This window comes from Sinohyriopsis cumingii, chromosome 15, assembly GCF_028554795.1.
Source record: "Sinohyriopsis cumingii isolate HCF-2022 chromosome 15, ASM2855479v2, whole genome shotgun sequence".
NCBI lineage: Eukaryota > Metazoa > Mollusca > Bivalvia > Unionida > Unionidae > Sinohyriopsis > Sinohyriopsis cumingii.
The window spans coordinates 66,425,193-66,442,578 of NC_142975.1; the positions used below are offsets into that span (position 1 = coordinate 66,425,193).

General features: G+C 42.7%; 1 protein-coding gene across 3 annotated transcripts in view; it reads left to right on the forward strand.

Moving 5' to 3' along the window:
* Positions 1–15,885: 15,885 nt before the first annotated feature.
* The window catches only part of LOC149781977 (uncharacterized), a 93,963-nt gene continuing 92,462 nt past the window's right edge, over positions 15,886–17,386 (forward strand). For 2 of the 3 annotated variants that reach the window (XM_089936162.1, XM_089936160.1), the window contains exons 1-3: positions 15,890–15,906; positions 16,335–16,459; positions 17,015–17,221. In XM_089936162.1, the coding sequence (XP_089792288.1) occupies positions 17,037–17,221 (185 nt within the window). In that variant the 5' untranslated portion in view covers positions 15,890–15,906; positions 16,335–16,459; positions 17,015–17,036. Of the gene's footprint in view, positions 15,907–16,334; positions 16,460–17,014; positions 17,222–17,386 lie in introns of all 3 variants that reach the window. The other variant, XM_089936161.1, reaches the window with a different exon arrangement.

Below are 17,386 nucleotides of genomic sequence, written 5' to 3' on the forward strand. Positions count from 1 at the left end.
TTTCTCGGGGACAGCCCTCGTCGGGGACGTACCAAACAGACGCTCAAACACCAGCACTTCGTTGTCGGGAGTCACGTCTTGCGGGGCACGTCCGATGCTTCGATGGTAAGATTGGTTGTACGCTTGCACCAGGTGCGGTAAGATGTCGATGTACTTCTGAGTGTGGTGATGCGTAAAATATTTCCACATGCGTTCTTTCAAAGTACGTTGAAAACGTTCCACGATGCTGGCTTTGGTTTCGGGATTCTCGGTGGTAAAAAAATGAATGTCACGTTTCTTTAATTCTTTTTGGAAAGCTTGGTTCAGAAATTCGGTGCCTTTGTCCGTTTGCCATCGAAGAGGGTGACGACCGCTTTGTTTCAACACCCGTTGCAGGGCTCGCACTAACTCGCTGCTCGATTTGGAAGTCAAGGGCACGACCCAGGCAAATTTGGAAAAGACGTCGATGACACAAAACAAATATTTGTAGCCACGATTGTAGCTGGCCAAATGAGAGACATCGGCTAAATCGGCTTGCCATTGATGATCGATGCCTTCCACTCGGGTGCGACTTCTGGCAAACTTGCGTCGAATGGGTTTGTGTAAAGTGTAGGTAGCTTGTTCTTGTAACCATCGTTGCACTTGAGGTAAACGGAGACTTTTCAGTCGAGTTTTGGCAGCACGATACAATTTTTGAACTCCTGCGTAACCTGCAGGATGCGAGGGATCGTAGTAAATGCTGGCTAAGACTTTTTCCATTTTTTTTTCTGTGTTGGTTGGTGTGTTAATAAGGCACCCACTCTTGGAAGAGGCTACTCTTTTTCTCTTGGGGTATTTTCTTGGATTGCAATGCTTTGCGTGTGCGACCAGCAATAGGTGTCGAAGAGGAGGAGGATGTCTGAGCGGGGGATATCGGTTCTTGTTTCACTTCTGTCTTCACTTCTGTCTTCACTTTCTTTTTCTCTTGTGATGAAGAAGGGGTGGCCATCATCTTTTTAATCCATCCAATTCTGGAGGTAGGTGGTGTTGTTAACTTGCGTACTTTTTCTGGTGGAGTTTGAAACCCTTCCTCTTCTTCTCCTTTTTCTGTCTTGACCACTGGTACTGGTACTGGTACTGGTGATGGTGCTGGACTTTTCATCAAGGTCTTAAAATCTTTCAGAGTGGGTAGAGCTGTTTCGTCTAAAGCTTTCTGGTGAAAGAGTTGCAGTCGTTGCAAGAGTTGACCGTACTTTTGCGATTTTTCTGTTTCGGACAAATCTTGGCGATTCATCAAGGACTGCAATTCGTGTTGTAACTGGGACATCTCGCTCAAATTGGGATTGGGAGGTAAATGCGGGGTGCGTTGTTCTTGCCACCGATGGTATTCCATCCATCGTTTGTAAGGCACTAAAGCTAGTTTTCGTCCTTCCATGGGGTTGTCAGGGGTCGATTCTGAGATCTTGGGACTTTCGAGGGCCTTTTTATCTTGCTCCCACCAGTCCTCCCAACATGGTTCCCAAGACTCCTTTCAGTATGGGACCTAACAAGAGAGGCAAAATACCTCCACGTTGGACCAACATCTTCTTTTTTTGACGAATGGGAATTTTCTTTTGAACCATTTGGCGAAGAACGTGACGATGTTTGCCTAAGCATTGTTTCTGATGTTTGGACAAAGGGATCGTGCCTTTCAAAACGTTCAAACAACATTCGCAGACGGTATCGATGACCTCTTTGGAGGCCGTTTGAATGAGTTTTTTTCGTAGGGGTGGAGAAGCTTTGGACAGGACAGATAACAGGTCCCCATGTTTGGCTAAACGTGGTGGCAGTCCTTTCCTTTTCTTTCCTTGGGGTTTTCTGGAGGGTGACATCTTTGAGTCTTTAGGAGCACCTAAAAACACTGATACCCTACTCGGTCACAGGCCTTTTTTATACTGGAACACGTCGCCACTGATTGTCTTTACGTCGTATCAGTTTGAGGACAGGCATGACACGTCGTGCAGGGGTACGTAACGGACTAAATCGAGCCAGTTCTTGCTTGGACAAATCCAGTAAACTTTGTAACATGCCCGATCTTTCATGGACTTTGATTTTGGGAGAAGGTACTTTGTGAGCAGCAGCCACTGCCGCTAAATAGGAGGGTCCTGCTACTGGGGAAGTTCTTTTGGGGGTCATCAACGGAGAAGTTCTTGGTGTGATCAACGTCTCCAAGTACTCTTCAGTTCTGGGTGTCATTAACGGAGAAGTGGACAAATGTGAGGCTGCCGGAGACGCAGTCACCGCTGTCGCAGGTCGTGGTTTGCGAGTGTAAGGTTGCGTCCTGGCCGAAGTGCCTCTCTTGCGACTAGTTTTATTCTGTGGACTTTTCTTTTTCTGAGGACGTTTTCTCTGTTTCTTTTTCTGGGGGCTTCTTTTCTTTTTCCGGGGTGGTGGTGTCTGGTAAGAGGAGGGTCCTGCAACTGGAGAAGTTATTTTTCTTCGGGACCTGGTCTTTTTCTTTTTCTTCTTGGGGCTTCGTTGGACTTTTGTCTTGGGGATAACTTTGGGGGCATTAGGATCCCATCTTAAGAGTGAGCGAATGATGACCCCTCCTACAGTACCGCTCCCTCCAGGTTTCAAAATGATTTGTTTTTTGGTTTGAGTGTCGATGCGGGGATCGGCCAGTTGGACCAAAGCGACTTTGTTTCGATCGAAAAAGCGTTGGGTTTGATGAGGAATCTGAATGATTCCTTGGAGTAATTGACGTGCCGTCACCGTAAACCATCGTAAGACTTCTTTGAGACTAGCTTCTAAGACACGAGCTCGTGTTTGTGGATCTTTTTCTCGACTGATGCCATACAAGGCACGAATTAATTTGACGGGAAGATGCGACTGAAGGGACGTCATGTTCACACTGTGTGAGACAGACGAAAAAGGGTCTGAGGTTTTTATAGATTTTTTGATGGGGAGTGAAATGAAGTCGAGGACGGAGACGAGTACAGGACAGGCCCTCCGTCTTGGCACCAGTGGTGAAACAAGTGGGTACAAAATCGCAAATCCTCGGGAGTGGTAGGTTTCAAATCGACCAGTAAATAGGCGTGTGGCGTTTGAGTGGCATCGTCGTACGCCTGAGTCAGCCAAGGCGTTCCTAACTGTTTGGCTAAGACTTGCACTTGCGATTTATCTCGAGGGCTTTTAAACAAGACCACGTAATGTGCATTGAGACTGATGGTGCGATGGGCTTTACTTTGTTGAAACAAATTTTGGGTGATGTAAACGACACTGGCATTACGGTGATGCCCTTTGCGCGTGAACCACAATTTAATTTCTTCTTCGTCTTCTCCTAACATGTCGTCGAAAATGACCAAATGGGTTAGACGGGAGTCAGAGACGATGCCGTCGTCTTCTTTAGGAATGCCTTCCACAAACACGATGGAATCGCCTTGACTTTCTCGCAAAAGGCTGTACGCCGATTGCCACTCTTTGTAACACCACACGATCCGTTGAGGGGGCCGATCGATCAAATGATGTTTATGTTCGATCAAACGTTTGACGAATTCGGTTTTGCCTGAACCGCTAGGTCCAGCAATGAGCATGTTAAAGGGATGGCGAAGATACAAAGCCTCCCAACTGGCACGATCTAAGTGTTCGTCGATGACTTTGACAGTAGAGGAAGAGGGAGCAGAGACAGCAGAGGTAGCCATGGTGTGAGAAATGTCACTTGTGACACGAAAAACAAACAAGACAAGAGTTTATATACTTTTTTCAGAACACGTTTATTAAATGTTTCAAATATGAACACGAAAGACAAAAATACATACAACCCAAATAGTGATGTACAGGAATATAAAACACAGCAAAGCGATCAAAGTGGAATATAAACAAGTGTCTGTACAACATGTTTTGGGTAACCAAGATGTCCTAGGGACAGTGTGTAATGTTCTTACAGTCTCTACATGAGGTATTGTCACACAAGTGTCCTCCCGGAATGACCTTTCAGGAATGTCCACGACAGTCCTGTCCTGAAGCGAGTGGTTGTTCTCGGTGACGGGTTCTTCTGGCACCGTCACTAACACAGGTTGAAAAGTAACTTTTTTCCTTGAACAACTCTTGTGCATACTGGGCCACTTCTTGGGTCCAAGCCTCAAAACCCCCCTTTTTCCAGTCACGAACATCTGTCCAATGAGGGTGTAAGTCACAAGCTACACACACATCGTCATACACGTCTTGGGTAGCTAAAAGTTGACGAATCTTTTTTTCCTGTTGAGGTCGAGAAGTATCCAGATGAAACCGCAAGGCTTTGAGCAAAAGGAGTTTTTCGTGACCATTTAAGGCCATGGAGGTGGTAAGTACTGATCGTAAAGAGTCCACAAAGAATCGGCTGGTAAACGAAATCCCAGAAAACAAGTCACTAAGACACACACCACTTGTCGTCCCAGATTGATTGGATAAAGTTCTTGTAATAATCGATGGTAATGATCCACGGTTTGAATATGGTCATTGAGTTCCTTGCACGGAATCTGTTGGATTACATACGACATAAGTCGTGGCATAGCTGCCTGTTTTTATAGTCTCTTTGTTTCGAAAAGAATACACGTACTTTCTAGCCAGTGATCTTCGTTCTCCAGTGGGGAATGTAAATCTTGCATACTGTAACCGAAACGTCAGAGTTCGATTAGAAGTTTCCTCTTCCGCTAAGTAGATTCCACGTAACAAATGTTGGTAATCCTTTACCTCGTCTTCCTCAATGGGTTGCTCTAGGTGAATCTCGAAGTAACCAAAATGATCAACACGTGAATCATCGGGGGCCTGGAAGTATTGAACAAGGTCTGACCACTGAAACAATTTCTGACGAATCAGTTCTCTTATACCCTTCAGGTACCAGTGGTTAAAGATCTGGTGACGTAACGGATGCAGTTGTTCTTTACGTTTCACTTGTATTTTCACCAGCTCTCGGTAAATGCGTTCTCTCAACTCCACAGGCAAAGCACGAATGTTCTCTAGCAAAGTATCCATGAATAGGTCATACTAAATCCTCTTTGGTCTGACACAAGAAATGTACTCTTTGCACAAACATGGTTTCACTTCAGTGTCGAATTTAAATCGTTGAGTCACTAATCTACACATTACAATTCGTTCAGAAGTTTCCTCTTTCACTAAGTTGACATTGTGTTCAAGATGTTGGTAATTCGTTAACTCTTCCTCTGGAATTCGATGCAGTACGTTTACAATGATGTAACTACAATCGTCCATACCAAACCAATCCTTTTTAAAACTAGAGGATCGTTGATCAATGTCTGTCCGATGGAACACTTTCAATTGAATCAATCATTGTATAGTCTTCAGGTACCAGTGGTTCAAACACCGGTGACGTAACGGATGCAATTGTTCTTTACGTTTCACTTGTATTTTGACCAGTTCTCGATAAATGCGTTCTCTCAACTCCACAGGCAAAGCACAAATGTTCTCTTGTAAAGTATCCATGAACAGATTATTATGGTAAGAAGTTACTTCAATGTCTCGGTCCCACTAAGGGTAAGTAATGACAATTCGGTGACCATCGAGCATGTTCTACGTAGGCCGAATCTTGCGGTTCCCAGTGGTGAAGTGACACACCACAACTGAAGCACTTGACTTTATCTCCTTCGCCCAAGTAGAAAAATCCGGCTCTGGCTAATTCTTCGGGGGTCGGTCCTCCCAGATACTTTGGCCATTTTCCTTTGAACGATTGAAGACGATTTTCAAAGTCGCAGTATTCCGACAAACGCACAGGGAACGAATATTCGTCTTTCACAGGTTCGTTTCGATGAGGGTTGGGTGACAGGAACAGGAGTTTGCTCAGGGCTGGATGACATCCGTAGGGGGGTAGACGTGAAGGTCGACATTCCCCTTTAAACCCGGTAAAATGTCTAAGAGGACGAGCGGCATCGCTTTCACATCCCTCAGGTTTGACACGCACAGCATCACTTTCCATGACAGGGGCAGTGAGAACAAAGTTCCCATGATGCTTTACGGCATCGCTCAGGTCACAACGTACAGCATCGGTCCCATCGCAAGGCTCACAATCGCACTCGTCTGCAAACTCCGTTACGCAATTACAATGGTAACCACATGGACAATCGCAGTTTCCTTCCGGACATTTTCCGTCGCAATGCCTGGGTCTTATCCATCCAGTATTAGTCACACTAGAGGAAGATACAACTTTTTTACAATCCCCAAACTGAAACGATGTCTTTTTCAAAGTATTCATCTTGTTCGCTCGGTCTTGGTAGTCCCAATGAACTATCGATCTTGACCATAGCCCCCTTTTTATACTAGTCGCAATGCAGTCTCCAGCTTGTACATCTTTCCTTTTTTACGTTTTTTATGTCTTGTTTCGGAAGGTACCGTCTCTAAGGTACCGTCAATATTGTACCGTAGTGTAATGGGTGGAAAGGCCATAGAAAGGTAAGGGCAGTGCGGAGACCATCGAGTATGTTCCAGAATAGCTGAATCTTTATAGATACATAGATCCATTCGTAACTTCAGTCCGCAAGCGAAACACTGTACCTCGTATCCCAATCCTGACTCAGGTCCCAAGTAGACAAATCCTGTTCTAGCTAAAACATGCGAAGAAGGTAATCCTTCCCTATCCGTAGGCCATTTCTGAAACGTGTCCAATCGACGGGCACAATCACAATAGTCAGGTAAGAAGACTGGAAAATGGTAGGGTTTGAACTTGGAGTTCTCATCGGGTTTCTCACTCGATTCTTGCTGTGGCGAAGTCATCTTTCTGGTGGGTGGCTATCCTCTTACAACCAATGTTTTATACCAACGTGTCCATACGGTAAGGTAAAATGATTGGGAAGTCGAACTCGCTTCTGGTACACGATTTGATAAACTTTTTCCAAAGGTCGACTGACGATGTGGTGAGTGGGTAAGCGCACAATCTTGTTCGGCTGGTGAGTGGTCACTTTAAAGTTTCCATCCTCTCCCGATTGCAAGGCTTCTTTCAATACCCCAAAGTTGACCACACGACTGGTACGATAATTCAGAGTCAGTCCTTTCACTTTGCACGTCGTGTGCACTTCTCCTTGTTTGTCACGGTATTCGTAGCCGTAATTTTTGGGACCGCCACTGACGAAACTTAGAATCTTGTCGTCGGGATGCTCGTCTGTCCAGGCTCCTAAACGGTCTCCTTCGATGCTAGGGTGATGTTGAATCGGGTGATGGATGTAAATGCAACTGTCCGTGTCAAAGTACAGGACGCGTTCTTCTAACAGTTCTAAAGCTTCGTACAATTTTAAGCGAGCATGGGCTGTCACGTAAGCCGCAATGATGACATTTCCAAAAGGGTCGTCTTGTACAAAGTCCAGATCTTCTTCGTAATTGACCAAGATCAAATTCTCTCGAACGACGTCCACGTGTTTCATGTATTTGGTTTTGTCGTGAATCATCTGGAAGTAGCGGGAAGGTTCTGTCAAATATTCCGTCTTGGGTAAACACGGTCGTTGTGCCATTTTACCCCACAAGCAATTTAACATCACTTTGGCAAACGATCGCCTGCCTTCGTTTTTTTCGATGTGGTCTAAAGTGATGCCTTCTTGTTCGTAGTATTTCTCTTTGAATTTTATTTGGTCTTCGGGAGTGTGACACCAGGACGGATAGCCGCTGGCTTCTTGCTTCAGTTTCAAAAAGGCATCCACGTAGTCTGCGAAAATGCCTTTCTGAGTAGGGTCACCCTTGTGGTATTGTTGTGTCTTGGGAAAGTGGCAAATTTCGTACACTTCTAACAGTTGGTATCCCATGTCCAGAGCTTTGAACAATTCTACGCTGACCCAGGTTCCCGTCAAGGCCCGTTCTTCCTGGCTGTGCTGACAAGGTTGGTCTTGGTTGCACGTTTCGGCACAAGTACGGCACAAGGGAAACATCAGTTTGCCTTGACAATGGTGAGGTAAGACGGGATGGTATAGGTTCGTGGGAGGCAAAACTTTACACTTGATCAAGCCTTCGTATTGTCGAATGTTTTTCAGGTCAATGTGTTCCGTGAACAATTGCGGGTGCCCTACAGGAAAGCGACAATATTTGCACACGTAGGGATACAGCGAACACACGTCCAAGTATTTGATTTCTTCTCCTTTCTCTTCGTCGGCTTGGTACAGCAAACAGGTGGCATTGGTCCTTCCTCCGTACAAACTATCCCTCGGGTTCAGCGGGTCCATGAACTGGTAACTTTCCACGAGGCGTTTAAACTCGGGATCGGTTTTCATACGGTGATCGTACTCGTGTTCCCACATTTCCACCACTTGGTATCCTTCCTGTTCCAACTTTAGGCGCCGCTGACAAGTGTCCTGGTACAAGTCTTCCATGGTTCGTTGCAAAAACTGATTTTTGGTGCTACAATCAGGGTAACAGACGGGACATCCGTGAAATAAGCAACCGTTAAACTCGTACACGATCTTGGGGTTTTCTAAGTCCCAGCCATCGACCGAATACGTTCCGATGGTCTTTTCGCCCCCTCCGTTGCGGGCATGTTGAATCCACTTGTCTTCCTTGTCGCACAAGTAATGTAACCAACGTAGGGCTTTGACCGAGTATTGACGTTTGACAAAGTGGGTCGTTTGAGGACTGATGACAGCCACGGTCTTTTCAGGCATGAATCGTTGGCGGTACACTAAGGAACACGCTTTGGCAATGGTGCAAGCTTCTTTCAAAGGATCGACCCCTCCGTGTTCCATGAACAGTTCTCGAAATTTTCCACAGCAACGCCGTAAAATGTCCACGTCGGAACGACAATACTTTAGCATTTCTTCCTGAAAGTCGAAAGGGTCCGAGGCGTGAATCTGGTACCAAGTGTAGAAAGCTTCTCGTTGTTCGGTACGCATGTTGTCGGGGTCGTAATAGTGAGCCTCGGGCAAATGGGGTAGAACGGCGTGTTGATTGGCTTCCGTATTGAAAAAGTGTGGAAAATACCCTTTAGCCATTTCTGTCATTCCAAACGTTTTAGGCATTCGACTCAAAGGCATGGCCAAGTAACTCATCGAATCTTTAAACTGTACTTGTCCCACTTGCATGAAAATGATTTTGGCTCCGTTCAAAGTCACTTTAGGACGCTCGGTGCCTTGTTCCGTATAATACCTCAAAAGAAACTGTCCATCGTATCCGGAGAAATTGTGAGCCATCACCGTGGCATGACGATGACAATCTCCGTAACGTTCGATATCCTCTTGACTCCACGTCTTGTCGATGGGGTCTAAGACCCATTGGGCAAAATCGGCTAACGTGTTTGGTCCCCGAAAGATTTTTTCACGCTCTCCGGGAATCTTGCTGCAGTGAGGGCAATGACTGAAGATAGGTTCTTGAATGCACTTTTCGCACGCTCGATGAGCCACGCAGAAATTAGGAATGTGAATGCCAGTCTCTTGCATGCATTCGAAATCGAAAAAGATGAAATTGCCTTTCTTCTTGTGACCGTCCTCTTTCTCTGGTGGGGGTTGGTATTTTTGCACGTAACATTGGTGTTTCAAGTCCACGATGTGGTGACAAATGTGACATTTTTTCTTTCCTGAACATACGTGTGCCTTGGTATTATTGGTACGTATGACTTGTCCACACGCGGGGCACAATCTCAGCAGTTGACAAGCGCATTTCTTCTGTGAACCTTGCGTCTTCAAATGTTGTTGGTAACAGGTAGGGCTGACAAACGTGCGCAGACAAGTGGAACAAGGCACTGGTTCTTCGCTCAGACAGGGTGGAGAGGCCAAACATCCTGAGCATTTCCATCCACAATGTTTGTGTTGCTCTCGATTATTATAACCATAGTCACATTTCTCACAATAATAAACATATCCCAGGAATCCAGTGATACTGGTAATGGTATCGAAATGGTCATCGTGATGATAAAGGTGAATGTATTTTCCGTCCTTAAAATCTTGGCCTCGAAACAATAGAGGCCCGCGCATTTCTTGAGGGTGCACTTTCAAGGTGTATCGTGGAGCTAGGACATCTTGCAATTTTTGCATCTCGGGAATGCCACAGGGTGTGTCTTTGGGCAGTCCGGCTTGTTGTAACAGGAGTTCTGCTTCGTTTCGTTGTTTGGCTCGGTCGGAACGTTGAATAGTGTTCCAGGTTCTTTTCCATTCTACCGTGTCGTTCTTGTTGGCATAGGTTCGTCCCACCACGATGGCACGGGCTAAACACATCTGGTCATGAGGGTTGTTAATTCGGACGAGACTCGTTTTGGTGTTGCGAAGGTCGTCCACCAATAACATCTTTTTGCGTCCTGTCCCTTAAGGAGGAGAGACGTGGGTCATGTCCAGTGTGGCTTTACCATCGGTGATGTCAAACTGATCATTAGATTGTTGTACGTGTTGAATCTTGTCCATGACTTTGGAAGCAGTCAATTCTGCAGGGGTGCTAAACTCGATCCAAACAGGGGATTTCAAACCGTCGTGTTGTATGGAAAGTCTCAAGCGATCGTCTTCTTTGGGTTGACATTGTCGCTTGAGTGCAGTGAGCAAAGAATCCCACACCTCAGTGATGAACACTTCTGCTTTCTCTAACGGCACTTCAGCCTTGAAATCTTTAAACTTCACCGTGTATTTGTAAGCCGTGGTTCTAAATTTTCTAGAGGAGCGCTTTTCCGTCTCTCGAATGGAATAGTACTTTTCAGGGTTGACAAAGGGTGGTGAACTTGGTTTAGAGGGTTCGGATTCTGGTTCACTCATGTCCTCTTCAAAATCACTGGCATGAATTTGTGCCAAGATTTCAGCCCTGGTACGAGGCGATAGATCACGTTTCTGCCTCTTACTTTCTTCTTCTTTCTTCTCGAATGAATGGGATCGTTTCATCTTGAAAGCAAAAAGTCAAATGACTCAAGTTCAAACACCATAAACTACTTTATAGTCATAGCAGACCAGCGTATATAAAAGGGTGTGTGTCTTGTCCTTTCACTATTCATTTCACTCTCAAGCCGAGCACAACGATGGAAGAGACTAACCAGATGGAACGTTTCGTCAGAGCTTTGCGAGGGGTCATTAGAAAATTCTCTTCAGACCAGCCTACGGACTACTCTCCTTCCTTTAGAGATAAAAGTCAAGATACTTGCTATATCTGTCAGAAGAAAGGGCATTGGTCTTCAGAGTGTCCAGACCGTCAAAAAAGAACAAAAACAGGGGCTAAAAAAGACAAAAGTCAAGATACCTGTTATTATTGTAAAGAAAAAGGACATTGGTCTCCAGACTGCCCAAAAAAGAAACAAGAGGAATCAGAAGAAAAGAGGAATTCTTCAGAAGAAGAGAGGGATTCTTCAGAGGAAGAGAGGGATTCTTCTGAGGAAGAAAGAAGACAGGTGAAGAAAAAGAAACAGGAGAAAAAAAGAAAAAGGGAAGAAAGCGAGGAGGAAGAAGAAGAGGAGAAGAGTGTGACGGTGAAAAAATTCAAAAAACAGAGAGACTAAACAAGTAGACAGAAGAAGACAATGAACTTTTAAATTAAAGTGCTGTGTTGTGAATTGTGAATTGGATTGTAAAAAATGGAGAAAAGAATAAATGAATGATATAAGGTAAGAGTCATTGAGTTTTGATTTTAAAATAAGAAGCTACACTCACGCACTCATACACAGAAACGTACTATAAGGGTAAAATGGGTGAGTTTTTTTTTTTTTTGAGTTATTGACAAATTGAAATTGTATTTCTTTTCGAGAAATGTGGGTGGCCCTGAAAAGGGCCTTTTTTCTTCATGGTGTAGGGGTGAGTTTAAGCAATCAATTTTAACTGCCTTAAGCCTTTGCCACGGCCAAGGCCTACTTCTGGACTGCGTAATGTTGATGATGATTGGGTTGAAATCACTAAGGGTGGTACGGTAGGCTTAGTCACAGGGTTGACATGTTTGGCTCGGGAAGGTCGTATTCTCTTCGGTCGTGATAAAGAAGTCTGATACATTTGTTTCAGACTTCTTAACTCCGCTAAAATGTCCAACAGTACCGTGACCGTTTGATTTTCACCCTCTTGTTTCTTTGCTGCTACTTCTTCTTGCTGTTGTTTTTTTCTTACCTCTTCTTCTTGTTGCTGTTGCTGTAGGAGAAAAGCCTGTTCCGCTTCCTTTTGTCGTTGTATAAATTTCTCCAATTCTTCTTTCTGTCTCTGTCTAAAATTCTCCACTTGCGGTAATGAAGAAGGTAACGAAGGTTCCGGAACAAATTCTTGCGAGGAGAGAAAATCCACAAAATCCCAATTCACCTCTTCTGAAAGTAAGTCCGGGTTCCCTTGGGCGGTCTCCCCTGCTGGTGCACCCCACTGGATCGTTTTCTGAGTTTCCGTCATGTTGAATCACTATCGCATAGATTGACTGCACACAAGCGCTAGCGAATCTATATTGACTACGTGACGTCACAGACTGCTCTCTTCGGATTGGATGCGGGCTGACTGAATTCTGTAACGCGTGTTCGGATTGGTGAATGAACTCAATCCGTTTCAATCCTTTCTGTCCCTATAAATAAGCGCAGTTCACTGCATTGATTCACCTATTCTCGGAGCCTCAACATGTGGACCGACGTTGAATCTTCAACCCTTGTGTCAACAATGATGTTCAGGACGGACATGCTCATGTATGTCCGATCCAAGTGGACCGTTGTCCACAGGACCAACAGCAGCCTGTGGATAAGAAGAGTCTATATAGAGAGACAAGGTTGCCTCAAGAGGACTCTGATGTATGGCCCTGCTGTAAGACGAAGTTTGAGGAAAAGAAGATGTCGCAAATGCCCTTTATGTTAAGGGCATATTAACATAAACCAAAGGCCCTTTTCAGGGCCAGCCATATATCTCGAAAAGAGATAGCCTTTCCATTGCCTACCCCTTTTTTAAAAAATTTTTTTTAAAATTTAAAAAAAAAAATCCCATGTTAAATTCCCCTTGTACGTAGAGTGACCCACGATTTATTGCCATGTTAAATTCCCCTTGTACGTAGAGTGACCCACGATTTTTCGCCATGTTAAATTTCCATTGTACGTAGAGTGACCCAGGGGTCCCTGTAATGCTAATTCCCATTGTACGTAGGGTGACCCCTTTCACTACTAGCATTGTCGGAATTATCCTTGGCGAACATCATACTAGGGCCAGCTGATCTGGTAAAATCGTCCGAGTATCTAGCTAGGCCTATTATCGTCGTTGCTAAATCAACGTTGCCCGTGATTGATTCGATTTCTCTTCCGTCGATCATATAAGTGGCGCTCTTGAATAATGCCATGATGCCATTGTTGACAAATCCGACCTTAAAATCTGCTCCGTAGTTGACATTATTATCTCTTGTAAGTGTACCAACAAATTCGATATACGCCTCAGATGGAAGAAAATATCTCGTTGTATCGTGAACTTGAATTTCAACGCGATTAGTCGCATTTGGTGTCACTGTGTCGTACGAGAAATACTGGAAATCACGCACGGATGTGTCTCTACCTACAGGCTCGTCCATGTCGAACACTTCGTTTGACACTTGTGCGAACATTTATTATTATGAATTTCATCTAAAACGAAGACCGCTGCCTATGAAGCTTGTGTTCGCTACTTCCTTTGCGAAATTTGTGTTAGCAACTTCCTGTGCTAGGTCATTTATTTTTTTATTTGCTGCGTCGTTTATAGCTTTACTGACCTCGGCAGGCATTTCACTGGTGCTAGGTAATTTGACGGGCTGTTTTTTTTTACGCATCAAATTTGATATTTTACCTTTGACAAAATCGAAGCCTTTACTGGCCAAATTACCAATACCAGAGATGACAGTCTCGCCGATCTTTCCTATTGACTTTGATGCAATTTGTTTGGCTGCGGGTCCTATTTTAGGGACTACCCGCGTGACAAGGCTTTTAACGATGTCGCCGAATCCATTGCCGTGAATATATTTATATACAGGCAATCGAGAGTTAGCTATGCGGACCTGTCTAGGTCTGCGTTGATGTTTGTGAACAATCATGTTATTTCAATTGCATTGTTTTAATCGATGAGTTCGTCAACGAGCTCTTTGTAAATGTGAGAATCAATGACGCCGCCGCGAAATAATCGCCGACAAATATCTGAGGCCTCGTTGATTATTTCATGAGAGTTATTTCCAGCTCGCTTTCCTCCTATTAATATTTCGAGGCGAGATACATCGTTGACAACGCTGTCAGGGCAAATGGTATATCCGCTTCCTATTTTAGGATCTTGCGGTGGTGGCGTGCTTAGTCTAGGATCTTCCGGTGATGGTGTTCTTTTTCTAGGATCTGATGATCTTCTTGCAAGTATTTTTTCATATTCATCGACCTCCTTTTTAAAATTTGAATATCCGATATCAAGTAAATTCATTGGTTTTCTTAAACTACCAAAATAAATTAACTGCGGCCATGTTCCTGGTCCGAATGATTCACGGAACTTTTTTTTCACGTATGTTCTTATATTCGCTGGAGTATAATTCGCAGCGGTGTCTAACCTTTCACCTTCATCTTTGAGCTTATCGATATTGTCTTCCCTCAAATAATAATCAGCAGGTTTATTATAATCAACTTTTTCTCTTAAACGAGATTCAATTTCCTCCTCAGTTAATGCTCGAACTCTCTCATCCCCAGGTGGTTTGTAATCGCTTGGTTGAAATATTGGTTCCTGGTCGCTCTTATCTTTTTTACTTCTGGGTTTTTTCTTTTTTTCCTGAGGTTGACTTCTTTCTTTTGGTCTTGCCCCTAATTCCTGTGGTCGAAATTCAAACTCCTGTGGTTGAATATCTTCTTTCAATTTCTGTGGTCGAAATTCAAACTCCTGTGGTCGAAATTCAAACTCCTGTGGTCGAAATTCTTCTTCAAACTCCTGTGGTTGAATTTTTTCTTTTGGTTTTGCTTTTCTTCGTGAAGATTTAGGCCTTTCTAATGATTCTGCCTCTTCTTCATTATACCGCGATTTTTCAGCCGCACTTGATAAATATAAATTATAAATCGGATCTTTTTTACTTGCCTGCGTTAATCCAAATCTAGCTCTGAATAATGTGTTAATCCAAGTGTCGCGTTTTTTTAATTTTTCTGATCCTACATTTGTTAAAAAAGCGTTTCTTTTACGGTAGGAATCTTCGGCAAACGCACCAAATTTTACAAGATCATCGGAAGATTGAATCGGCATTTTCATTATCACATCCCAACCACCATCGGTAAAATTTTTCCTAATTTCATCGAGAATAAATTTTTTTCTTGCAGTAATATTTCCTGAACTTTGTACCTTCGGTAGTATCCTCGGTATTTGTGCTGGCAAATCCGGTAATATTCGAGTATGTTCCTCAATATCTCTCAACACAGGAAGAATTCCACGTTTCTTGATATCTGGATCTTTCACATCACCAAGAAAAACTTTTTCGGTTGTTTCGGTAACTGGCTTTAACCATTTCGACGATAACTCGGTGATTCCAAATTCTGTGTCTTCGTGTGCTCGGACCTTTTTCTTGAATAATTCTTTTGCTGGGATAAGTTTCTTTAGTGCCGCTAATTGTTCTCGCGCTATTCTGGCAGAATGAGGCTCTCCAACTGTGCTAGTTTTCGAACTCATATTATTTTCAAGTATATTATTTTAATGCGACGTAAAATGGACCAAAGCAGCCCCACGTTGCAACAAAAAATATAACACAAAAATTTATTCCCGATAATTTATTTTTCCTGTCTCGAACGCTATATTTACTAACACACACGGCGCGACCACCCGATGCACTAGGTCTGAAATGCATGAAAATTAGCTCCCGTAGAAGGCTGTAAAAATGAAATCCGAGGCTTCTACAGAGAAAGTTCGCGTAGGAACGTTTATTTCGGCTGGACGCACTGGTCTGTTAAACTTCCCTGCTGCTGTACACAACTCGATCACTCCACTCTCTCATGGACTATTCCTAAAATAACCCCAATGCTGTATTTTGATTGGCTAGCGTTTACGATATAAGGCTTACACTCATTCGGTATATCCTTTTCAAGTTACAAGCTTGCGGTAAATGGTGAGTTATTATTGTTTGAGCATAGAACTGTCATATTAATGCAGATATTTTATTTTATTAACATACGCTCAGTTAATGGCAACTAAACGGAGTATTGTAAAAAAATTTGATAAAAATCCATTTTAGTTTTTGCAGCTTTTAGCTTACTGAATATTATAGAGAAGGTTACATTCTTTTGGTTCATCAGTTGTTTTTGCGTTGCATCATTTTCTGGGTGAACCAAGGGGTATTTTGGACATTAATTCATTTAATAACAGAAAAATTTAACTCAAGAATAGCAACATATGATATCATCAAATCATCATTGCTTTTGATTCGTCTTCTGTTATTTATGATTGATTGTTGTTGATATTTATTATTATTATTATTATTATTTAATGTATATTATAACAACTTTTAAAAAATATGTACTTGCATTAATATTACAGTGAGACTACTATCGTTATACCTGATTTATTAAAAGCACCGTTTGTACTCGCTTGCAAGTCGAGACCAACTTCACCCAATGCACTGGCAGATCTGAGTCTATGCAGTTTATAAGGAGTAATCAATTGTAAGGAGTAATCATGTATAAGGAGTAATCATTTATAAGAAGTAATCATTTATAAGGAGTAATCATGTATAAGGAGTAATCATTTATAAGAAGTAGTCATTTGTAAGGAGTAATCATGTATAAGGAGTAATCATTTATAAGAAGTAATCATTTATAAGGAGTAATCATGTATAAGGAGTAATCATTTATAAGAAGTAGTCATTTGTAAGGAGTAATCATGTATAAGGAGTAATCATTTATAAGAAGTAATCATTTATAAGGAGTAATCATTTATAAGGAGTAGTCATTTATAAGGAGTAATCATGTATAAGGAGTAATCATTTATAAGAAGTAATCATTTATAAGGAGTAATCATTTATAAGAAGTAATCATTTATAAGGAGTAATCTCTTGTAAGGAGTAATCATTTATAAGAAGTAATCATTTGTAAGGAATAATCATTTGAACAAATAACAGATTTTGTTTTTGTCTTTATAGAATTTATATGCCATTGTTTTTTTTAAATATTATTTTTATGTATTTTTCTTATTAGTAATATGATTGTTGTTATTTACAGATTGTTACATTGAATTATCAAAATGCCAGCAGATGGGCAAATTATTCCACTTGAAACGGAGAAGGTTGATTGTGAGAGAACTAAAGGGGTTCGCTACAGATGTCTGATTGAAAGAATAAACAAGCGGATTCAGGCAGGTCGACGCTGGTTCTCTTTAGAATTTTTCCCACCCAGGACTGTGAATGGAGCAGTTAATCTGATTGGAAGGTAGCTATCCAATTCTGAATTGGTGAAACATTAACACAGCTATTTGTGGCATCCATTAGCATGTCTCTCTTAATGTTGATATATCTGCACAAGTGAAAATCCTGGACAGCAGTTTTCCTCTGGAGATGAGGGGAGATTTTGGTCGCTTACTGAGACATCCTGTTT